General features: G+C 36.5%; 1 protein-coding gene and 1 pseudogene across 2 annotated transcripts in view; both read left to right on the top strand.

The window, feature by feature from the left end:
* KIF5B (kinesin family member 5B) overlaps positions 1 to 26,018 on the top strand; it is a 71,914-nt gene that overhangs the window by 34,055 nt on the left and 11,841 nt on the right. Inside the window, exons 7-16 of one of the 2 annotated variants that reach the window (XM_069086446.1) lie at positions 1 to 88; positions 242 to 366; positions 3,260 to 3,364; positions 3,726 to 3,871; positions 4,659 to 4,807; positions 6,454 to 6,647; positions 12,312 to 12,380; positions 12,826 to 13,032; positions 13,995 to 14,138; positions 19,033 to 19,218. In XM_069086446.1, coding sequence (XP_068942547.1) covers positions 1 to 88; positions 242 to 366; positions 3,260 to 3,364; positions 3,726 to 3,871; positions 4,659 to 4,807; positions 6,454 to 6,647; positions 12,312 to 12,380; positions 12,826 to 13,032; positions 13,995 to 14,138; positions 19,033 to 19,218 — 1,413 coding nt within the window. Of the gene's footprint in view, positions 89 to 241; positions 367 to 3,259; positions 3,365 to 3,725; positions 3,872 to 4,658; positions 4,808 to 6,453; positions 6,648 to 12,311; positions 12,381 to 12,825; positions 13,033 to 13,994; positions 14,139 to 19,029; positions 19,219 to 26,018 lie in introns of both variants that reach the window. The other variant, XM_069086445.1, reaches the window with a different exon arrangement.
* Positions 19,228 to 26,018, top strand: LOC138159990 (cyclin-G1 pseudogene; annotated as a pseudogene).

Below are 26,018 nucleotides of genomic sequence, written 5' to 3'. Positions count from 1 at the left end.
GGTTGCACAGAGCGTTTTGTATGTAGTCCAGATGAGGTTATGGATACTATAGACGAAGGAAAATCTAACAGACATGTAGCAGTTACGAGTAAGTAGAATGTTTGAACTTTAAAAAAAATATCCTTTGCCAGTTGATAATTGTACTTTTAATGTAACATATGCCATCTTAAAAGAAATTATTGGAAAGGGAAAATTAATTAATAGCTAATCATGTAATTGTTTTAATTTGTTTTCATTATAGATATGAATGAACATAGCTCTAGAAGTCACAGTATCTTTCTTATTAATGTAAAACAAGAAAACACTCAAACAGAACAGAAACTGAGTGGGAAACTTTATCTGGTAGATTTGGCTGGTAGTGAAAAGGTAACATTTTTTCATTTTTTGTTTGCTTTTTTAAAATATTTCTCTAGGTACATACACATAATTGGATAGTTTGTTCTTATGCATTGTTTTGTGTATCTTATTAAATCTTTTGGGAAAACTATATAAAATATGATATAGTCTGTACTTCGACCCCTATAACAATTGTTATGGGTCATAGCATATCCCATTTGACATATTCCATAGCCTTACTTATAGTCAGACACTTTTATACCTAAATATTTGGTGATGTTTTTGGTGTGGGTATATTCAGATTTTTTTGTGTGTGACTAAGTTCTAGTGGATATTGTGTGTGTATATTATCACATAATAGGTACCTCAAAAACATCTGTTGATAATTGTTTATTGAAAAGTCTCATTTGTCAGTTAAAATGGATGAATTTCAACTTTTAGTTATACTTACATTATCATATTTAGAGGATTATTTTACCTTCAGAATCCATCATTACCTAGTCTTATTTACTTGTCCAACTCTTATCCTTAAAGCTAGGCCTGTCTTCTCACTGCTATTAATATTTTTCGTGGACATTCCTGCCTCTCTGGCTTTGCTTCTATTTTTCTTGTTCTTCCATTTTTACTCAAATTCTACATGTTTTTCAAATATGAATTCAGGTCCCACTTCTGACACAAAACTATCCCCCAAAACCAATATTGATAGCCCATCTTATTTTAGATTATAATGTCCAATCACCTAGTTAATTTAATTCGTGGTTAAATCATACATGGCTGTAGATCTAGGAGTATTCTTAGAAATCATCTAGTCAAATCCCTTTATTTTATAACTAAGGAAACTAAGATTCAGTAGTGTGATTTAGTAGAGTTCATATAAAAGAGCTTGGGAAGTAAAACCTGGGTCTGCTGACTGGTAGAGGTTGTTCTGTACACTAAACTATGCTACCTTTTACATATACTGTTTGTTTCTTGTTTAATGAGTATGGCCATAACTGGATTATCAACCTTTTAAGGGAAAGATGTTATCATTTGCTTTCTGTTTTCTGCCCCATGCTAAGACATATTGGCTTGATACAGAAAGTGCTGTAGTTAGAATCACAGACTTGGATTTGAAGCTGCCTCTGACACAGAGGCACAATGGTGGAAGACATGGAGAATGTACTCGATTTGGGATCTGAGGCCCTGGGGTTAAATGCTTATTACCCTTCTGCTTACACCTGTATAACTTTGGGAGATTAAGTTCACTTACATAGGGCTCAGTTTCATCTGTAAAATAGGGGGTTTGAACTAGCAGGCCTCTAGGGACCTAGCTTTCAGTCTTTGACACTTGGAATGTACTGGATATGTGACCCCAGGCTCCTGGGATAATTCCCTAGCACTTAGTAGATAAGTCACAAATGACTTGTCATTTATATGATTGGAGATGTTCCCAGGACTTCCCACAGTTACTTTGAATAGCCTGTCACAGCACCCAGTAAAGTACTAGGGATAAAATAAGCAATTAAATATTTATTGAATCTAATTAAAAGTTTTGTAATTAATAGTATTTGATAATGTCATTCATGTTTCTAAGTGTCTGCTATGGTATTAACATATGGAATCATGAAAAAATGTGTGGTGTAATGGAAAGAGTTACTTGGCCTAGGAGTCTGGAAATGGGATCTAAATACAGTCTTGGTTGGATCTCTTGCTATCCAGGTGACCCCTGGCAAGCAGCTTAAGTTCTCTGAGCCTCCATTTCCCAAGTATAAAATTGGATCCTACCCATTCTTAGTTAAAAGTAATTTTTAATTTCATGCTTAAAAGAAAGAAATCACTTTTTAGATAGCATTTTCTGGCCATTGTACTATATGTCCATCAACCTTATTTAGCACAAATAATTTAGATGTTGTTGCATTTCTCCAGACATTTGGAATCTCAAAAAAAAAAGCAACAAATGTGATATATTGAAAATGGAAGAAACCAATATACTTAAATGCAGAGCCCAGGGTTACAATAAAACAACAAAATTTAAAAATTTTAAAAATATTTATGCGTAAGTATTCCTTCTTAACTATGAAGTACTGCCACCATATCAGCAAACATTTCAGCACTGTGTGCAGAGCAGGGTGTGAAGCGCTCCAGGATTTCCAGTCCTTATAGTAGAGAGATAGAATGCACACAAAAATAGTTATAATATAAAATAGCAAGTATTTTAGAGAAGGGCACAAAGAGCTCTTATATTAGTAACAGTATCTGCCAGTCCTGCTCTGCCTTCTCCCCCAAAAAAATATTTTTCAGAAATACAGTATGTGAAAAATACTAAGGGTAATGAGTTACAGTGTCACTAGTAAATAATTAAGACTTTGTTGAGAGTGAATGAACATGGGGGGGTGGGCAGGGAACCTGTGATGTCATAGATATGGAGAACTTTCACTGTGGAAACTCCCTGTATAGGTACAGATTAGTAACTCATAACTAATTTAGACTCTTGGAGATTTGTCTGGGATGCTGAGAGATGAAAATGGTTTTGCTTGGATAAAGCACCAGACCTGCAGTCAGGAAAACCCGAGTTTAAATCTGTCCTCAGACACTTACTAGCTGTGTGACCCTGGACAAATCGCTTCACCCTGTTTGCCTCAGTTTCCTCCTCTATAAAATGAGCTGGAGAAGGAAATGGCAAATCACTCCAGTTATCTCTACCAAGAAAACCCTCAATGGGGTCGGGAAGAATCAGACATGACTGATGGTGACTAAACAACAAACACCTTCCAAATGTGTTAGAGAGGCAAGACTCAAACCCATGTTTTCCTGGCTTCAAGGCCTGCCTCTATATGCTGGGCTACATGGCTTGTCTCAGATACCAACAACTTTACTTTAAAGAACGTAATTTTTAACTTTATTTTTCTTGTGGTTTAATTTTTTTTTTTAATTATGAATATAGGTTAGTAAAACTGGAGCTGAAGGTGCTGTGCTGGATGAAGCTAAAAACATCAACAAGTCTCTCTCTGCTCTTGGAAATGTCATTTCTGCTTTGGCTGAGAGTAGTGTAAGTGTCGTCAATTGCTTTGTCCTGTTTTTAAAATTTAAAACTAATCTTTGATATATACACGGAAACTGATCCATTTCTAGCATTATAAATTATATAGAAAGATATTGTGCCTTGTATGACAGTGCTCAGGGATTTATTGAATAAATGAAATCCTCACCAGTTTGAATTTCCATGTTATAGCAGTAGTGAAGTTAAACAGTAGATCTCAGCTGTTAGGCTGAATGGACATGTTGAAAAACAGTTGGAACAGTCTTGCTCTGTGGTGAAGTTTGTTAAGTACCTCATGCTTTATTTCAGAAGTTTATAACATATAAGCCTGAATGCCTAAAAACTATATGAACATACTTTTTTTTTGTAGACATATGTTCCCTATCGAGATAGTAAAATGACAAGAATCCTTCAAGATTCACTAGGTGGCAACTGCAGAACTACTATTGTCATTTGTTGTTCTCCATCATCATATAACGAGTCTGAAACAAAATCTACACTCCTGTTTGGTCAAAGGTTAGTTACTGAATAGATATTTGAATGAATGAAATTTAAACTTTTTATATTTATTTTCTTAAAGCCTTAATAAAACCTTGGCATATAGATTTTTTCAAAAGCATATATAACTCAAATTAGCTGATATATATATGTAAAATATACATACACCTTTATATAATTGGTATCTATTCTTATTAGAGCCCATATTTTATGTTTAAAAGATCCAAATTTTGATCCAAATTTCGTTAAATAAATATTACAATTTTCACCCAGTTCTTTGGAAACTTAGGTTAAGGTTATGACTAAGAAACAAAAATTTAATTTTACTAGGATTAACAAATAAAAATTTGGATCAGATTGTGAAGTGAAACCAGTATAATTCTGACTGAAATTATTAATTTAGAGCTGCCATTGTGTGTTCTGGGATCAGAAATATTTTTAATTTCATGGTGACCATAGGAGAGTCAGATCATAACATTATCATTAACCTTCAAATAGTTTAAGGTTACCTTTGCAAATGCTATAAAATTGTAAACCTCTACCCCCTCTTCCCTTTAAAGAGCCGCTCACAGTTTGCAAACACTACAGACTGTCACATCTCAAATATATAATAAAGTAGTCCCTTTCTATTTGAGTAAACACCTTTCTGTATTCATTATAAAATGTAGCACTTAGGCAAGAACAGGTAATATTCGATTAAGTTGTATACACATTTTATTACATAGTTATAGAATCAGTTGGAATGAAATATATTTGAAAATAACTAGTTTGTCCCTGTTTAATTTTTTTATTCCAATTTCATTAGAGCCAAGACAATAAAGAACACAGTTTGTGTTAATGTGGAGCTAACTGCAGAACAGTGGAAGAAAAAATATGAAAAAGAAAAAGAGAAAAATAAGACATTACGTAACACCATTCAGTGGCTAGAAAATGAACTCAATCGATGGCGCAATGGTAATGAAATTAAGCTATCACATTTTTATGCTAATGAGGCCATGACTATAGAATAGCTATTTAAAATGTTGCAGGATCTAACATAAAGGTAAATTTAAATAAAGGCTAAAGTAGTGGTCATTTAGACAGCTTTGAAAAATGATTAGTTAGGTATGTAAGAAGAAAATGTCAGATGTTCTTACAAACTACCATTAGGCCCTCTATCAAAATGGCCCAAAATAATTGAAGCAAAGAGTTAAGAAAAGATGTCAAAATTCAGCTGAATGTCCAATTTAATTCAGAATTAAATGACTTATTTACTTTTTCATGAGCATATCAATACCTAGCATATCTAATTTTAACTTGGCTAAATTTAGAATATGGTGATCATTTCTCTACTTTACTTTTCAGTAGTAAGGAAGTAATGAGTAATAGGCTAAAAAGCAAAAATGATCAAGGGTCCAGAATGAAAGAAGTAGATATATGTAGATGATTAAAAAGAAGCATTTTGTATTTATGAGATTAAATCATGTAAAAGGACATATTTCATAATTATAAGGATTAATCACCACCATATCAGTGTCAAGAAAATTTCTTCAGCAGTTAATACACTTTTTAATCCTGTGATTTATAGTTATTTACAGAATGACTAAATTTCAATGAATGATTCTGGGTTTTTGTACATTTACATTTTCCCAGTTGTTGGGTAGGCAACTTCAGTCTTTTAACAAATATTCAGTACTTCTTTGTGATTAGTGTTGTACTTGGTGGAGGTGAAGGCAACAAAAAGTGTAAGTTATATTTATAAGCTTATGTTTACATGGTGGTATTTTTTTTTTTTTGAGGGAGGGAAAGCAGGGCAATTGGGGTTAAGTGATTTGCCCAAGGTCACACAGCTAGTAAGTGTGTCAAGTGTCTGAGACTGGGTTTGAACTCAGGTCCTTCTGACTCCAGGGCCAGTGCTCTATTCACTGCATCACCTAGCTGCCCCTACATGGTGGTCTTAAGGACGTTACAGTTGAGTATAGGAGAGAAGACTAACAAGTATGAAACAAAAGCAAACAAGACAATAAATAGTTAATGGCTAAATTGTATGATATGGAGAAAGTGTTATAGGGATTCAAAAGAAAGAATGCATACAAGAGTAATTAGGGAAGCTGAAAGAACTTTGTCTTGAACAGTAGACAGGATGGATAGGTAGGAAAGTATACAAAAGGCCACTTCTTTGTAGGAGAAAATGTGAGAAAAGACAGAGTTGGGAACAGGACACAGATCACCATATTTGACTAAGGCATAGTTAATAGATGGTGGGGACTTTGAAAACTTTTGTGGCTTGGTGTGGGGGCAAAGGACAATGTAGGTGGATAAGGTGGTAGATTAGCTTGCCAGGATTATCAAGATGGATTTGAGGAGAGATGCAGTAGGAAGACCTGCTGGTAAACCATTGGAGCGTTCCATGTGAAGTGATGAAGCCTGGATTTGGGTGGTGATAATGAAATTGAAAAGTGACTTTTCAAAATTATCTGGGTTTGGTGATTGGCTAGATATGAAGGAAAAGGACAAGTCAAAGGTGACTAGTCATAGACAAGTTGATAGGGGAAGATGAATGAGTTCAATTTTGAATATGTTTAGTATTGTTAGACCATCATTCCTATGTCTTATTTAAGGGGAGACTGTGCCAGTTGATGAACAGTTTGACAAAGAGAAAGCCAACTTAGAAGCCTTTGCAGTAGATAAAGATATTACTGTCATCAATGATAAACCAGCAGCCACAATTGGAGTTACAGGAAACTTTACTGATGCTGAAAGAAGAAAGTGTGAAGAAGAAATTGCTAAATTATACAAACAACTTGATGATAAGGTAGGAATTGTTCTTATTCAAGATTGTATTTGAATTTGTGCATATCATTTGCTTCTTGACAAATTGTTTTCATTTGGATATGAATATATTTTCAACTAATAATATTATGGTCCTTATGACTTTATTCTAAATACATCTTTTTAGTATCTTTCATTTCAGCTGAATTTTTTTGCTTTTATTTCTGTCTCTATCTTTGACAAATGTGTGATTTTGCATATACCATTGTGCAAATTTATTATATCTCTGGTTCTGAAATCATGCTGTCAGATAATTTCAGCAAGTTCAGGAAATATTTATTAAGTTCCTGTTATGTGGTAGGAACTATATGGAAGTATTTAAAGTCTCTCCCCTTGAGGACCTTACATTCCATTGTGGGTGGTGTGGGTTGGGGTGGGATGGGAGGTTTGACAATGTCTACACAGATAAATGAGTACAAAATATCTACAGCATGTCAGCAGGGAGAGAAAGTTAATAAAGGGAGGAATCAAGAAAGGTGTCTCAGCTGAACTGTAAAGGAAGCAGGAATTCTAAGAGGTAGAAGATACCTGGGGAGTGCATTCCAGACATGGGATTCCATCTGTGCAAAGGTATATAAGAAAGGGATGAAAAATGATGTGTGGGAAGTGGCTAACAGGCCTGTTTGACTAGAGTTAAGAAGGCAAAAAATGGAACACTATGAACTATAGTTATAATAAGAAAAAGAAGTCATCTTAAAGGGCTTTAAATGTCCCGTATTGAGGATTGGAATTATATTTTATCTTAGAAGCAGTAAGGAGCAGCTGAAGCCAGCTTAGTAGGGTAATGATATGGTCAAATATGTTTTGGGAACATCAGTTTGAGAGCTGTGTAGAAGGAAGATCAAAAGCAGGGGCATTATTTAGGAGACAAAAGATAGTCCAGACGATAAGATTCTGAATTAGGTTAGAGGGTGTGTGAGTGGATGACAAAGGATGAATACAAGAGATGTTATTGAGGTATCATCAACAATGACAACTGACTAGATATGAAGTCGGTGAAGGTTGAAGATGGCACCAAGATTGTGATCCTGGGTGATTGGAAGAATAGTGATATCCTCAACAGAAATAGGAAAGTTTGGAGGAGATATGGGTTTGGGGAGAATTACAGTGAATTCCACTCTGGTCATTCTGAAATGAAATACCAACAAGGTAGCCAGGTTCAGGAAGCAGTTATGAATGTGGGACTTGAATTCTGAAATAGTTGTGTAGAGTAGATTTAGATTTGGAAGGGATCCCAGAGGTCATTCAGGTTTTACCCTCCTTTTTTGTAAATGAGGAAACTTATACCCAGAAAAGTTAAGCACCAGAATTTGACTCACGTCCTCTGATTCTAAATGAAATTATCCTTCCTCAACAGTATATGACTGGATATGTAATTTGGGAACTATTTACGAAAACTAATGAGATTAAGGAGTAAAGACTGTAGAGAGAGACAAGGGCCCAGTATAGAGCCTTCAGCATCATCCATACCTCATGAACAGGAGCAAGAAGATGACAGAGTAAAGGAGACTGAGAAGAAACTGTCAGACAGGGAGGAAGAGAACCAAGAAAAAACAATATCACGTAAGCTTTGAGAGGAGAGAGTTGGTCAACGATATTAAGAGTTAAAGAGAGATTGAGTAGAGTTAAGATGGGGTTAGCAGGTGCAAGGTATCCTTGGAGGGAGTAGTTTTAGTCATTAGTGGGAAAGAAGGTAAATTTCAGGAGATTATAAAGCAGGTGGGAGATGAGGCAATGAATGTCGATAACCCTTTCTAGGAATTTGGCTGAGCTAGAAGATGATAGTTTGAGGACATAGAGCCAAATGAAGATTTTGTAAAGATGGGAACAAGGCATATTATTCAGCAACAAGGAAGAAGTCAGGGTAAGGAAACTTTGAAGAGAAAGGATCAAACCAGTAAGCCTCTGGAAGAGGATGATCAAAGAGGGGGTTGAAGATCACACATTAAGGTAGAGTCTAGAGAGAGGGGGCCAGATTCAGGGTTTAGGGTACGGGGGGGGAAGAGAAGATAAAAAGAGAATGAAGAGATGGTATTGTGAGGAGAGAGAGATTGTGGAAGTAGCTATTGGGAAGAATATAGTAGAGTCAGAGAAGAAGAAAAGCTCCAGTAGTGATGGCAATCCCACTATCCCCCCAACCCCCTCATCAATTCACTATTCCACTCTCCACAGTGGCTCTTCTAAACCTTTTCATCCCTATTTATTCATTTCATAGCTCCCTGTTCCCACCCTCTCAGCTGAGAACCTTGCCTTATTTTATAGAAAAAAATGAGACCTTTCACCACATGATGAAGTGGCCTTACTGCAAGGCTAACCCTTCTTTTTTCTTCGAGATCCCATTCCATCCCCTCTTCTCCATCTGTCACTTACTTTCAGTCTCTCCCTATCTGCTGGCTCGCTTCTTACTGCCTCCAGACATGCCCATGTCTCTCTCATCCTAAAAAACCTTTACTTGATTTCTTCCATACACTATCACCATATATCTCTTCTGCCCTTTGTGGTAGAACTCCTTGAAAAGACCATTTGCAATTGGTGCCTCCACTTCCTCTCCTCTCTCTTCTTTTTTTTTTTTTTGGCTTTTCGGAGGACAATTGGGTTTAAGTAACTTGCCCAAGGTCACACGACTAGGTATTTTGTTTGTGTGTGTTAAGTTTCTGAGGCCAGATCCTAACTCAGGTCCTCCTGACTCCAGGGCCAGCACTCTACTCACTGCACCACCTAAGCCACCCCTAGTTTGCTTTTTAAAAAAAAATTTTTTTTGGAGGGCAATTGGGGTTAAGTGACTTGCCCAAGGTCACATGGCTAGTTTTTGTGTTAAGTTTCTGAGGCCGTATTTGAACTCAGGTCCTCCTGACTCCAGGGTTAGTGCTCTATTCACTGTGCCACCTAGCCACCCCAAGTCTCACTCTCTTCTTAATCCCTTACAATCCAACTGCTGGCCTTATTATTCCACAGAAACTGCTCTCCAGAGCTTCTGATGATCTCTTAGTTGCCAAATCCAGTGACCTTTGCTCAGTCCTCATTCTCTTTGACCTCTCTGAAGCCTTTGATGCTGCTGATCACTCTCTCCTCCTTGATAATCTTTTCTCTAGGTTTTCAGGACACAATCTTGGTTCCCTTCCTACCAATCTGACTGCTCGTTTCTCTGTCACCCTCTAATTGTAGGTGTCCCTCAGGGTTCTGTCCTAGGTTCTTCTCTTCTCCCTCTGTACTACTTCACTTGGGGATCGCATCAGCTCCCATGGATTTAATTGTTTATGGTGATGATTCTCAAACCTACCTTTCCTGCCCTCATCTCTCTCTGTTGACCTCCAGTTCCTCATCTCCAGCTGCCTTTCAGACATCTCAAATTGGATGTCCAATAGATATCTTCAGCTCAGAATGTCCAAAACCAAACTTTCCCCCAAACCCTCCCCCACTGCTACTCCTACTATTACTGTAGCGGACTATGCCATCTTCCCAGGCCTAAAACCAAGGAGTCATCACTATGTATGACCACCACTACCCCCATGTGCAAGCTGTTGCCAAGGCCTGGCCATTTCATCTTTGTAACATCTTTGGAATACACCCTCTTCCCTTCTCTGCCACTGACATCCCTCTGCTGTAGGTCCTCATCATGTCACCCTGAACTATAGCAGTAGCCTTGTAGTGCCTCTGGCTGCCTCAAGGCTCTGCCCACTGCAGTCCATCCTCTGTTGGGTCACTAAAGTGATTTTCCTAGTGTAACACCACCCTTCACTCCCTTTCCCGCACCATTAAACTCCTGTGGCTCTCTGTTGCCTTCCAGAATGAAAATTTACAAAATGCTTCTCCTAAAAAGCCCTCTTACCTTTTCAGTCTTCTGCCTACCCCCCAACATAGCTTTCAGTTCATTGACACTGGGTTATTGGCTGTTCAGGGATAAGGACACCCCATTTCTCAACTTTGGGCATTTTTTTCTGACTTTGCTCTATACCTGAAATGCTCTGCCTCCTCTACACCAACTACTGACCTCCCCTAGCTTCCTTTTATTCCCACCTAAAATCTCTTCTTTTACTGGAAACCTTCTCCAACCCTTTTTAATTCTAGTGCCTTCCCTCTGTTAATTATTTCCTATTTATCCTGCATGTAGCTTGCTTTTGTTTCCAAACAAATATATCTTGTATCCTCCATTAAGTTGTAAGCTACTTGAGGGCAAGCACTATCTTTTGTCTTCCGTAGCACTTAGCACAATGCCTGACACATAGTAGGTACTTCATAAATATTGATTATTTATTGATTGACTTCCTATAGAGGTTATGCACCCTCTTTGGTCCATTGTGTCTGAGCCCAGAGTCAGCATACACTGTTGCTGTCTCTAACTACCACAGGCATAAGACCTCTTAGAGTTTTTAGACCCCAGTGATTAAGCTCTCCGGTTGCTGAAATGAACTTATGCCACAAATTCATCCCAAGATGAACAAAACTCAGGGCACACTTGGGAGATCAGCTCTTAGTCTGAAATCTCAGAATGCAGATTCTAGTTTTCAGAGGGGAAAAAAAAAACTTCTGGGGGAAAGAATAGCTATATGGGGCATAGCAGAGCTAAGATATAGCCCCCAGCAGAACTGGGGAACACAGAAAGCCTAGAAAATAAGAGAAAATCATCAAGAAAAAGATGTGATTGGGAGCAGAGTGGAATGGAGATTTTATCAGGAAAGTACACAGGCATTATTGAGTATCAGTGATGTGTCTAGAGTGAAAGCAATTTGGGTAAGAACAGTGAAAGGGAAAAATAAGAAATGGACAAATAGTTACATGTTTATTGTGTGTAGCCTCAATTTGAAATGTTTCCATAATATAATTTTATCACGACACTTAACATAAATTGTATAAAACATAATACTTTTTTGTATTCATTATTTTTTCACTTACAGCTTGAACTTTGTAAAACTTACATTCAGATCCTTCTTCTGACTCTTATTAATTATATGACCATTGTCAAATCACTTAATCTCTCCTATAGCCTCAGTTTCTTTGCCTATAAAATGAGGATAATCCTAGATAACAAAACCTATCTCACAGGATTATTGTCAAGATTAAATGAGTTAATGTATACAATGTATTTTAAATTAGTGTATTAATAGCAGTAATTATGGTCGTTTAAAATATTTTAAGAAAAGACTTTGGTAAAGAATAAATTTGTTTCCTTATTTGTAGTACAATAAATTATACATTTATTGTAGCAAAGTTACTTCAAAAAATAATAGTATTTGAATATTTTTTTTCTTTGGAGGGCAATTGGGGTTAAGTGACTTGCCCAAAGTCACATGGCTAGTAAGTGTGTCAAGTGTCTGAGGCTGGATTTGAACTTAGGTCCTCCTGACTCCAGGGCCGGTGCTCTATTCACTGCGCCACCTAGTTGCCCCTATTTGAATATTTTTTTGAGAAAAAATCTTGAATTTAAAGAGATTTTTTTGTCTCATCTAGCATGTTTTTATTTATGGCAAAAACATTAATTTTCCTTATGTAAAAAAAATAGGATTTACTTGTGCTTTTTAATTTGAAATTTCAGAGAGTTATTTTTTATTTCCATTTTACATTTATGTTTAATTATTTTATAAGCAAACTAATAACAATTACAGTTAATTTTTGAGACCTATTGATAACTGATTTTTTTAAATTGTAGGATGAAGAAATTAATCAGCAGAGTCAGTTGGTAGAAAAACTGAAGACACAAATGTTGGATCAAGAAGAGGCAAGTTTCACCTGTTACCTTCCTGTAAAGTTTCAGTTTATCATGAACTTAGAATTAGAACTACATGAATTCAGACCACATTTTTAGTCCTTTACAGATCTTCCTCTTGCCTTCTCCTCCATGTCCTAAATCTCACCAAAAATACATTGTCCTATCTAAGCCAAGAAGAATTCCTAAAGAGTTTTGTTGCTTCTAGAGTCCATTAATTTTTATCCCTGATTCCTGTGCAACTCTGGGTGAAGTCAGGTGTTTATTAAACAGAAACGAGATGTCAAAGATCAGTGAAGGGTGCTATAGTTAATAATTTACCTAGAATCCTCATTTCTGTACTTGATGCATGTACTCAAGAACAGATAAAGGGAGATGAGAGTTAAAGTAAAGTGTATCTAGACTTTTCTTGTGTAAATACTTTGGTGAAAATGACCACATATGCCCTTCTTTGCAGCTTCTAGCATCTACAAGAAGGGACCAAGATAATATGCAGGCTGAACTGAATCGCCTGCAGGCAGAGAATGATGCCTCCAAGGAGGAGGTGAAGGAAGTGCTGCAGGCTCTGGAAGAACTTGCAGTCAACTATGATCAGAAGTCTCAAGAAGTTGAAGACAAAGCCAAGGAGTATGAGCTACTTAGTGATGAATTGAATCAGAAGTCGGTAAGAAAATCACAGTAGTTTTTTAATGATTTGATAAATTTCTGTCTTTAATAGTTCTCACTTGGCAATTATTTAAATTTCTTACCTCTAGGTAAGGCTGGGTATGATAATACATTGATGCTCATGTTCAACAACAACAAAAAGATGTATTGAGGTTACCATTATAGTCCTCCATTGTGTCCATTGTGGTTAAATACTGTTAAAATGATTATTCTCTAACCTGACGGAAAGAGAACTTTTTTCAAAATTTGATCCCATTTTTCTAGGTAACAGATGATAGTAAACTAACACACTGGCTATACTACTAACTAAGAAATTAAACAACACAATAATAAAGGGAATTTCATTTAATTTGCAACTTTGGTAAATTATTCGCAGTAGTCATTAGTATTGTAACTTTTCATAACCAGATAATATTGATTTCCTATTAGCATTTAGCCAGTAAACAATTTACTCATAAAATACTCCATGTGAATATTTTAAGTATCTTTTCCAACATACCCAACAAATACTTAGTGATCTGTTGTTTACAATTTTCATTATGATTTCCCAAAGAGGTGAAATTTATGTAGAGTGTTATAACTGGAAAGAACTATATAAATACCTTTTATAAGCATATTTCATTTTGTAAGGTGTCTATTTAACATTTTTAAACTGTTTTATTTGGGCAAAACAGATTGGCAATGGTTTTTGGAAGGGTGGAGGTTTATGGAACTCTCTCTGCTAGTACAAATAGGCAACTACTTTATAGTTTATAGTCTTAAGGAGAGCTGCCTCATGTTTTAAAGGCTTTAGGTAATATTCCCAGCATCAAACAGCCAAGATAAGTCCTAGGCAGGATTTGAACCCAAACCTTCTTGATTCCCAGGGCCAGCTTTTCCTACTAATACTTCCCCCTGGCTTGAATTACTAGGTTATTAAATTGTTTTAACAAATATTTGAACTCTTTTTCTTTTCCATAGGCAACTCTAGCAAGCATAGATGCTGAACTTCAGAAACTCAAGGAAATGACAAATCACCAGAAAAAACGAGCAACGGAGATGATGGCTTCTTTATTGAAAGACCTTGCAGAAATTGGAATTGCTGTGGGAAATAATGATGTCAAGGTAAATATGATGTTCCAATCATAATTGTAAAAATAACCATAAGCCAATTTTATAGGGTATCCAAAAAGTCTTGATACAGTTTTAAAACTTGGGGGTCATTGCAGGGAAGCACACATGCACATGTGTGTCTGTGTCTATCTGTGTGACAGTTCATTTCTACACATGAAAAGATTTGCAGATTTTTGCACAGGCTTAAGAGTCCTGACTGAAAGTATTTTAGATTATTGTTGTTGTAGTAGTTGAGTCATTTCAGTTGTATCTGATTGTTAATGACCATATTTTGGGGGGGTTTGGGGCAAAGGTACTGGAGTGGTTTGCCATTTCCTTCTCTAGCTCATTTTACAGATGAGAAGACTGAGCAAAGAGGGTTAAGTGACTTGCCTGGGGTCACACAGCTGGTAAGTGTCTTGAGTTCAGATTTCAACTCAGGAAGATAAATCTTCCTGATTCCACATCCAGTGCTCTATCAATACGCTGTGCCCCCTAGTTGCGCCATTTTAGATGAAGTCTGAAGTAAATTGGGCCATGGATAGTCAGTTAAAATAAAACATGAGCTTGTTAAACCCATATAGGCTACTAATGTCCACTGACATTATATATGTCATCACTACTAAAACTAGTGAAAGATTTTATTATTATAATAAGTTTAGCTTATGGGGCACGTGAAGACTTGAGTCAGTCTGACAGCAAAAAATATGCATTTAAGGCAAGAAGAATTTGGATACTGCAATAGGTGATGTGTTTAGACTTTACCTTTTAGTCAAAATCTAGCTTATCATTAGAAGGACCTCTTTGAATTTCAATTTAGGAGAAGGATTAAAGCCCTTTTATATACAAAGCACATATGGACTGAACCATTTCTGCTCAGTTTATACACTCCTCATTGTGAAATTTCAGGGGAAAATATTACACATCATTATTTTTAAAATTTTTATTGAATTAAGATAGCATTTATTCTCTCTCCATCTCTTCTCACCTTTACATTGGGAAAAAATAGTAATAACAAAACCCTTATAACAAATACACATAGTAAGACTCTCACATTGGTCATGTCTAGTATTCAACCATCATCACCTCCTTTTCATGAGGTGGGCAGCAGTTTCCATCATTAGTCCTCAGGAATCATGGTTGATCATTGATTAAATTAAGTTTATCAGACTTGTTTGTTTTTTATAGTATTTATGTTATAGTATAAGGCGTTTTCTTGGTTCTGCTTACTTGGCTCTGTATCATTTCATATACAAGTCTTCCCGGGTTTCTGTGAAACTATCTCTTCATGTCTTATAGCCCAATAGTATTCAATTATATTCACAGGCCATAATTAGTTCAGCCATTCCCTAATTGATGGACACCCCTTAGTTTCCAGTTTTTTGCCACTGCAAAAAGAGATACTATAAATATTTAGGATCTTTTCCTCTTTCTTTGATCTTTTTGTGGTGTAGACCTAGTAGCAGTGTCACTGGGTCAGTTTAATAACTTTGGACATAGCAAGCCATTCCATGATGGCTGGATCAATTCATACCACCATCAATTAATGTACTTATGTTTCAGCAGTCCCTCCAACATTTGTCATTTTCATTTTTGGTCAAATTTGCCAATCTGATAGATATGAGGTAGAACTTCAGAGTTCTTTTAATTTGCATTTCTCTAATTATCCGTGATCTGAAGCATTTTTTCAATATGGCTATAGATTGAATTTTTTTTTAGGACTGTCTGTTATATCTTTTAACCTTTGACCATTTATCAATTAAAGAATGTTAGAAGTATATTATTAAGACTACCAGAAGTTGGAATAAAAATAAGCTTTTACTCTATATCTGTTAGCTTGTTTCCCGAATTTTGATTGCTCCAGAAAGTTCTAAGGCAATTAACTTAAAGCTGGAAGCCAAATTACTATTTGACCTGGGTTGCAAAATTAGTTGATTTTTTTCTCTTGTACATATAGGCACTTAATAAATGCTTATTGGATGAATGCATCATCACTGATGTTTCATTTCTTCCTGAGGCAATTCAGTTCCCAGCCTGCTCTTTTCCCAACTCTATTACTTTGTCATTTTATTCACCATGAACTTTCACTCTTCTAAGTCAGTAAACATTTATAAAGCACTTACTGTATGTTAGGCACTATGTTCATTGTTGGGCATTGTAATGGTAATGGGTATTTGAAGATCTTCCCTGCCTCTTAATAAGCCTAAGGGAATTTGAAGACCTTCCCTACTTTGTAGATATACCCTGCCCCCTAACAGACTAAATGCAATTACATGAAGCCTTTGGTGGGAAGAGTTTGTTGAAGGGTGGAACTGAGTCAAAGGAGTTAGAGACTGGAGGGAGGAGAGGATGCATCCAAGGGAGACAGGCTTGTGAGTAAATGCTGGTTTGTGGGAAGGCTAAAGTATGCTGTGGCTCTCTGTGCTATTATGACGTATTAACTTCTTTGCTACTATGATGGAATTGGCTTACTGGCTTTGGGATTCTATTTTCTGGTGTCAGAATAGATGTTTTGTTTCTATCTTCTATATGGAGAGTGTTATATTTTGCCATTGAGCATTATGCCAGCATATTTACAGTGGCCATCGGTGCTATGAATATTGCGTTAGCACTACAAGCATATGTATACAAATAAAAACGAACTAGTCCTTACCCTCAAGAAGCATACAATCTAATGGGGAAGACTACACACAAAAGGAAGCTGAAGAGGTAAGGAGGGAAGAATGTATCTAGTGAGGAGACATGATGGAGAGTTCCAAAGAAGTCCCAGAGCATTGTAGCTGGTGAGAAATATAGAAAAAACTGTGCTGAGCCTCCTTTCTTAAATAGAGGCCCTAGAGCCCATCATGGCCTAGCCTCTCCATACAGAGAGGATCCAATCAGAGGAGACTTATGAGATGTTAAGTACCATGCAGATTCAAAGGATATGAAGTTGCTGAACAGTATTTACATAGCTATCATTATACTTCCCTTTTCAACAGCCTGAAAATTTTGGCCTGTTTATGGTAGAGGTGGGATTTCAGAGGGTGTAGGAATCTTACTGGAGGTTAAAAAATGTTGAAGACCACATGATTTAGATAGTGCTTATTGTTGAATAAGATTTGTAAATTTGAGGCATCACATTTTCATTTTTAGCAAATTTCATGTTTTAAGTTAAAATATATGTGTTGAAAAGATAACTTGAAAAATTGTCAGTAGTGTACCTAAATGTGAGTAGTGTACCAAAAAAAAAACATAAAAAAGTTAGTATCTCCTCAAAATCATCACCCAAATCAAGTATCTTAATTTTTGTCAGGATATCTCTCTAAAGCAGGGATTATGTCACGGACCCCTTTGATAGTGTAGAGAAAGCTATAGACCTTTTCTTAGAATCATATTTTTAAATGTGTAAAATAAAATATACAAAAAACAACCAATTAGGGGTGGCCAGGTGGCTCAGTGAGTAAAAGCACCGGCTCCAGTGTTGGGATGACCTGGAGATTGAATCCCGGGCTTAGACACTCAGCACCACACCCAGAAATAACTGGCCGTGTAACCTTGAGCAAGTTACTTAACCCCAATTGCTTAAATATAAAAAAAAACCAACCAATTATATTGAAATAAATATGATTTTTTTTTTCCCATCCAAGTTCACAGACATACTAAATTCTCTCCACATCCCTTGTGGTTCTGTAGACTCCACATTAAGAACCCCTTCTCTAGATCTGGGGGGCATTAAATTATAGTCTTTATGTGCTGAGTAACATACATTTAAAAGGGTATGTGCTTCCAAGTAAATACCCCAACATTGCCTACATGAGTTGATGTCAGCTGTTGGAGTCATGCAACTTTTTACCAAAAGTAATAAGATCTAAAAACCCTCTTTTAATCTTAGAAGTAATCTTAAAAGTTCATTAATGTAACAAGGAAATCTGATTTTTGACAACCTAAAATACTGTCCAGCATAGTTTTCCACCCTTGACCTGGAGTCTGGTGCTTGGGACACAAAAATTAACTTCAATTGAGATATAATATAATATAATATAATATAATATAATATAATATAATATAATATAATATAATATAATATAATATAATATAATGTAATGTAATGTAATGTAATGCTGTTTTAGTAGACATTTATTGAGTCTCCCATCTGTGCTTTACACTGTACTTTTCTTACACAAGAAAAATTAAGTGGTGGCGCAGTGAATAGAGCACTGGCCCTGGAGTCAGGAGGACCTGAGTTCAAATTCGGCCTCTGACACTTAACACAAAAACTAGCCATGTGACCTTGGGCAAGTCACTTAACCCCAATTGCCCTCCCAAAAGGAAGGGGAAAAAAAATTAAGTGATATGACTTGGACATAGTTCTTTCTTAATATTCCTCATGGTGCTCTCACAGCAGCCTAAACTTCATTTTACTAGTAATTCATTAATAGTCTAGGGATGTTATTATAACTGTGGATTATCCAACAATCTATAATATATTCCACAGCAAAACTATCTCCAATCTGTATCCTTCCCCAAACAAAACAAAAAACTTAGGAATCACCCCACAGGTTGGGATTCTTTGATGTGAGCTTTGAAAGCAAAAGTTGAAAGGAATAAACTGAGCCCAGATATGAATAGAATTTAAGTAAATGTCATGCAGATTCAGCAAATATTAACTTTGTTGACTGTATTTTGAATTCTAATCTTCCACTAAAATATTTTATTGCAGGAGTGGCCAGGTGGCTCAGCGAATAAGAGCACCGGCTCCAGTGTCGGGATGACCTGGATCAAATCCGGGCTCAGATACTTAGCACCACACCCAGAAATAACTGGCTGTGTAACCTTGAGCAAGTTACTTAACCCCGATTGCTTAAAAAATATATATATTTTATTGCTCCAATGTTCATGTGAATTTAATTTTTCTTCTCAGCAGCCTGAAGGAACTGGCATGATAGATGAAGAGTTCACTGTTGCAAGACTGTACATTAGTAAAATGAAATCAGAAGTGAAAACAATGGTAAAACGCTGCAAACAGTTAGAAAGTACCCAAGCAGAAAGCAACAAAAAAATGGAAGAAAATGAAAAAGAATTAGCAGCATGTCAGCTTCGCATATCACAGGTATGTATTATAACATGTAGCTTAGAGTTCAGTTATTGCAGTGGCTTCATAGTTTCAATTTTTAAATTAAACAAGGTTTGTTGAGAAATACTTTTGGAAAAACAAATTTCCATAGTTTCACTGAAAGTGAAACACATTGAGATTAATTCAGAGAGAATATTCATTTTTCTCAATGTGACATTACAAAGTAATATGAGGGTTCTGCGTAGGTTACACCTGTCACTCAATATAATTCATCTTCCCCAGAGAAACTTTTTACTTCCCAAAAGAAAAAGCTACTAAGAGTAAGATCTAGGAATCCTGGCTGTAAATTGCAGAGTGAGAGGAGTTTCTAAGAAATAGGATACACTGAAAAACCTACTCATCCATTCTGGAGAATGAAGAGTGGCTGAAGCGGGACCACCGAGAACATTCTTCAGGAAGTCATTTTAGTTCACTTTCCTCCCTTAGACACTTGTTAGGTGTCTAAGTAAACTAGTGCTACACACTCTGGGGACCCAGCATGTGTGAGGTGGGAACGAGATGGATACATGAATAACAGATGTGAGCTGAGAAGCAAATACAGGATGGTCAGACAGTGTGCTAGGAGAGAATTGAGAAGGGAGAGAGCACTTGGTGGTGGGTGGATCAGCATGAGTTTCATAGAGTAGACGAGCATAAGCTGGACCTTGAAGAAAGAAAATTATTTCAGTGCTTGAAAATGTGAGGGGAGACTGTTCCCTCTTTGACATTGGAGATGGGAACAGGCGGGAGGGGACTGGTGAAAGGCCAACAATTTGACTGAAAAGAAATTATGTGAATGAAAGTGGGGTGCAAAGAAACTAAAGAGCGGGTGAGGACTAGATTGTGAAGGGTCTTGGGTGCCAAACTGAGGAGTTTATACTTTGTCCAGGAATGGTAACCACTACGTGAGCAGAGAAGTTCTGTAGTCACTGTTGTTCATCAGGAAATTACCTTAGGAACAGTGTGAAGAGAATTTGACAACAAAGAGATCGTAGGCAGGAAGATGTCTTTAAGAAGCTCTTATACTACTGCTTTTTCTGCTCCAGATGCGGCCCAGAGGTCCCCTGCTACCCTGTTACCTCTCTTCTCATACCCTGTCTTTTTCCCATGTACTTTCCATCTTATTTAAACTAATTTCTTTGGGTTGAGGTGAGGGCAGGCGCAAGGTAGGGAGCACAAGGTGAGGGAATAGAGTAACAATGGAAGTTCAGAAGTTGCTGCAACCAGCTGAATGTTCTGTTGAAATAGTACAGATGTCACCAAGGGTCTGTGGCTTGAGTCTTGAGTTTGCACATAATTGTGGCCTTTGGGTGACTGCAAGACTAAAGAATGTCAAAGTGAAAAACATAGCCTTAGTCTTTTGCCTTTGACATTTTTCCCTATCTTTGAATTTACTGGACAGGTTTCTGGCTACCCCAAATGTTTTGAATGTGTGGGATTAAGTTCCTTCTATCTGTGAAATCAGAAGAAGCAGAGAGAAAAGTTCCATTAGCCTCTGCTTTGATCCAAATTAACCAATATAAATTCAGCTTCTGAAGTGATGAGAATGGAAAAAATTATATCCAAGAGGGTGTGTAGAAAGTCACAGCCACGCTTGCCTTTCAGTTTCTACAACTCTTATTATTCACTCATTCATAACAAGTAACCATTTGGAAGGAGAAAGAAACTGAATTTCAAGAAACTGGAAGTTTTGTTGATGGCATGTTACTGTAGGATTATATTTTCTAAAGTAAAGCCTTCTGTGTTAGAATTGTCCATAAAATTTACAAAAGAAGTTGAGTGACTTTAGGAACACTCCAAGATAAATTGCAAAGGTCTGACCTACTAGAAGGGCCTGAGTACTCATCAAGCACATGTTCTAAACCAAAAGTTCAGAAGTTGAAAATGGACCATGTATAGGCATACTGCTTATCACCTGAAACATAGTTATTACAAAATTGCCTATCTTCCAACAATTCCTGAAATAATCTTTATAGGACTCTTAGAGTGAATAAATGTTCAACTATTTTGGTTTATTTTATATCAGAGCTCTGGGTGCCAGTGTAAGAATGAATTTAAGCTGTGAAGCCTGAAACATAACAACTAGAATAGCATTGATATTTTCATACTTGAGGAGGAAATAAGCTGTAGTTGGAAATTTATTATTCTGTAGTTGGAAATATGTTTGGACCTAAATTATGATTCTGTTTGAAGCATGTTTGTTTAAAACTAAAACACAAATGTGAATTCTAATGCAGAATGACTAAGATGAGAGACTGTACTGTGAATTGGCATTTACTGTTGATCCTGGCTAGTAGTATTTGGATCATTATACTGATTCTAGGTAGTATTGAAGGCAAAGGGAGATCAACTTTGATTAATACCATGCAACCTTAAGTGTGATTTTAATTGTAATGCAATTTCGCATTAAAAGAGATCAATTTTGGGAAAATAGTATGATGCATTTTAGTATACAGTTAGGGTTGCTAGCCTTTGAAGTAGTATAAACAACTTAAACCTTATACAGCTTAATACAATACAATAATTCTAAGAATTTTATTTTTGTTTGGCATGTTTTTAATTTAAATGTGTTTACGAAATTCTATAAAATATGTAAACCAACCTAGTAAATTACCTTCAATATTATCCTAGAGAACAAAGATATGGTATACAAGGTTTGATACAGAATAGTTTTTATCTCAATCTCTAGTCTATCAACCCCCTTTGAAAAAAATAATTTCTATTGTACAAGCTGTTCTCATAGTCTGCCAATCTAAAACTTCAGCAGTGTCCTTCTAAAGCAATGTAGGCTAATATTAACATTCTAGAGCTTTTAAATAAGGATTGTTTTGTCTTTAAAAGAATACAAATGGGGCATCCCATGTTCAGAATGTTACTGTATCAAAAGAAAACCTAGAGAGACTAAAACAAGTATTATCTCTCCCCATAAGATTCAAGTAAATAGCAATTTAATTTACTAATTACTTAACTTAATTGGGTCTTAGTAGTAGGTTAAAGACTCTAAATTGGCATATAGTGTGTCCCAAAAATCTTCATGTATTTTTTAAAGGCTAAAATTGAGCTACATTAAGAATTTTGGGATTCCCTATATAGTGTTGACAGGGTATGTAGTTATTCAGCACAGTATATAGCTTTACTTCCATGACAGCTGTAACTAATTAACATTTCCCTTTGACTTATTACAGAAAAATTTCCCTTTCAAGATACACCAAAGAACCACAGCATACATCTTATGTTGCAGTTCATAACATTGTGTAAATATTAGATAAACTCTTCTTCTGCTCCTAGCAACCCGGTGAATTGAAGAATTTCTGTTCTGACTTATCATTGCAAATTTAAGTTGGCTAAAGTAACCTAAGTACTGTTATCTTTTGGTACTAAGAAATTGGCCTTTGACTAAAACTATTAAATGGAAGGGGGTAAAAAGGAAAAGCTATTACAAGAGTTATTGTAGTATAATGTAATGTTGGATTTAGAGTCAAGACCTGGGTTCAAATTCTGCTCCTGCCACTTACTGTGTGACTTTGGGCAAGTTAGTTAATTTCTTTGGGCCTCATTTTTCTCATCTGTCAAACTAAAGTGTTAGACTGGATAAGGCCTCAAACAACCCAGAATCGGAGTTATGGTGGGACTAGAAAGGACCGGGCAGGTATAAGAGAGATTGTTGAAATAAAATTGGCAGAACCTGACAGTTTATTGGATCTAAGGGATCCAAGGAAGAACACATGTCAGAAGATTAGTCTTAAGAATTTGACCCTGACAAATAACAGGGGGGGACAAATCTGGATAAGGGAATGTGAGTTTAGTTTTAGATGTCTTGAGTTTGAGGTGATTATAGAACAATCCAAATAGAGACAAAGCATTCTCTTGAGTTCTCATACTTCTCACATCATTCTTACTGTCTTTTGCCTCCTCTTCTTCTCACTCTCTAAAATATGGTCATCTCCTCAGGCTTCAATCTCTTACTCCATCTAGGATAAATAAATCCTAGAAGCCAGTGATGAAATCCATGACATTAGATTTATATGTACACAAATGTCCAGAGTACAAGTTCCAAACAAAAACCCTAGATCTTCTAATGCTGGCAGGCAGTGTGTGACCTCATCAGTGTCACTGGAACTTAATGCAGTGACACCAAGGACTGGAATTTGCCTCTGAAAGGGCAAGAAGAAAGAAGCTAGGTTGATGTGGGTGGAATGTGTTAAGAAGATAGAGTCACGTGATGAATTTTGACTTTGGGGAGAGACTTTAAAAGGAAGGATGCTTAGGATCCTGTGATAAAGAGGTTCTCTTCTGGGTTATGACTAGAAGGCCACTGAAGTGTCTTACAACTCTAGAGTAAAGTTACCCTAGAAGGAATGACACCCTCAACAATAAAATTATGAAGATGTAGAAAAAAGAAATGATGATGGTAATCGGCATATGCACAGGGAACTAACTCACCAGTCAGTTTAGATTTTTAAAAGACGTTGAGAGATGAGGGAAGGAAAAGCAGCTAATAGGATGAATGCAGAAGTTTGAGAGTGGCCTGGAGAAATCCTCTCAGGAGAGCGTAGGGAGAAAGGAGTGATAATTGATGACAGAAGAGTTGAAGTGGTTTGATTCATGTTTTGTTTTTGTTGCTAATGAGAACAAACTTAGAAATGTAAAAGAAAAAATGGCTAATAGAGAGCTGATACCCAAGATGCTCTATAAGTAAGAAATAAAACAGCAAGATACCCTCAATGTTCATCTGACCCAAATGAACACATTCAGGAACTGAAAGAACTGTAACTGGGTCGTTTTAGAGTGATCCTGGAAAGGTCAAAGATGAGTCCAGTTGTTGGAGGATTCAAGAAGGATCTATCAGTGTCCCTGCTTTCAAAAATTCAGAGAATGCTATTCTTGTGGAAAGCTTGGGAAATAAAAGTGAAATGAAAATACAGTTAGGAGGATACAAAACTGGTTCTAAAGATACAGTCAGAGTACTTAGTCAGCAATAGTTCATGGTTTGTTGTCAGTTTGGAAGGAGATTTCCAGTAACAGGACCCAGGAATCTGTGCTTGGTTCTGTACTTTTTAACATTTTAATCAGTGACTTGAATATTGGCATATATGACATGTTTATCAAATTTGCAGCTGACATGAAGACAGGAGTTAACAGTGAATGACTGAGGTTGAAAAAGATTTTGACAGGCTAAATTGAATAAGATGAAATTTGATAAATAAGTGAAAAGATTTACATTTGTTGAAAAAAATCAACTTTACAAGTACAAGATGACAAGGGCTGGCTAAACAACAGTCCATTAAAAAAGAACTGGGGTTTTTAGTGAACAGGAGCCTCAATGTGCTTCAGCGTTGTGATATGCTAACCATCAAAGCCAGTCCATTCCTTATTAAGAAACATATACTCTCCAAGAATAACTACAGATAAGAATTCCACTTTGTTATGAACTGGTCACATCTGGAATGGCACGTTCAGTTCCAGTTGCCACAGTATAGAAATGATATTGATAAGCTGAATAGCGTTTAGAGAAGGGCAGTCGTGCCATATTAGGATCTTTTGAAGCACCTGACAGTGTTTACCCTGAAGCAGAAGAGACTAGTGGGAGGGGGAGCAGGGAGGAGTGGGCACTGCCTTCAGTTGAAGAGCTATTGTCGAAAAGGCTCAGATTTGTTCTACTTGGCCCCAAAGGGCAGAGCTAGGTGCAGTGGGTGGAAGCTGCAGAGGCACATTTAGGCTTAATGTCAGAAAGAGCTTCTGATAGTTCAGCTTTGCAGAAGGAGATTTCCCAGTAGCGGCTGAATGTATACTGCAGCAGACTGTAGAGGGCTTGCACTAGATGGCCACAGAGTTTCCGGCCCTGAAATTCTGTCATTCTGACACAGCCACTAGGAGGGGACAGGTCAAAGATGGGAAAAGGAGAAGGGATGAATAAAAAGAGCAGGGTCTCTGGATGGGGAGGGACACATATGGAGGGATAACTTCACAAGGACAACCTCATCATCTGTAACAGGAAGGAAGGAGAAAGGGGATTCGGAGTTTTAAAGTTAGTAGCCATTTTAGTAAAGCAAGTGTCAGAATCATCAACAAGAGATATTAGGGAGGGGGATTTGAGGTACTTGGAGAAGGTTTGAAATAGTTGCTTTGGTAAATGTTAACAGGTGAACCTGTGGCAAACAATACCTAAAATCTTAATGTGTCCATTTTCGTGTTCTTTTTGAACAGAATTCTTAGGGATAAGAATGGGTCTTGGGGATCATAGTAAACTAGTAAAAATAACAACCAGTGATGTGGAACCATTGTCAGGAAATTATGCTGTATTGTAGGGTGACTTCTCAGGAATAGAATGTGTAAGGTATACAGGAAAATCATATAGGGCAAAGTTAAATGGGGGAAAGCATAGACATATCACCATCATTGCCCTCTCTTCAAGTCTATTGTTTTCCATTGGACACATTGGCTAAGTTCTTTTAAGATTTTAAATCTGGGACTCAACTTTGTTGTTTACCATATTTTTGTTTTCTTTAAAATTTATTTTTAAAGTTTATTATCTCTTGCTATCCCTGCCTGCAATGAGCAATCAAAAAGAAGAAAAGAACACCAACAACAAATGCTAATAACCCAGTAAAAATCCCCATGTTGGCCATGTACAAAAATTTATATCCCCTTATTTTATCATATATTTAAAGAGAATTGTCTGGACTCCAATTTTTTATAAGATTATTTTATTTGTAAGATTTTATAAGATCCTTTTGCCACCAAAATGGTTGAGATCTTTTTTCTACATCATACCACTCCAAATATATTTTTTTCTT

Source organism: Petaurus breviceps, unplaced genomic scaffold, assembly GCF_028583685.1.
Source record: "Petaurus breviceps papuanus isolate PSGF00001 unplaced genomic scaffold, PetGlider_PUasm1.0 178, whole genome shotgun sequence".
Taxonomy (NCBI): Eukaryota; Metazoa; Chordata; class Mammalia; order Diprotodontia; family Petauridae; genus Petaurus; species Petaurus breviceps.
This window is presented reverse-complemented; position numbering and strand designations above follow the sequence as displayed.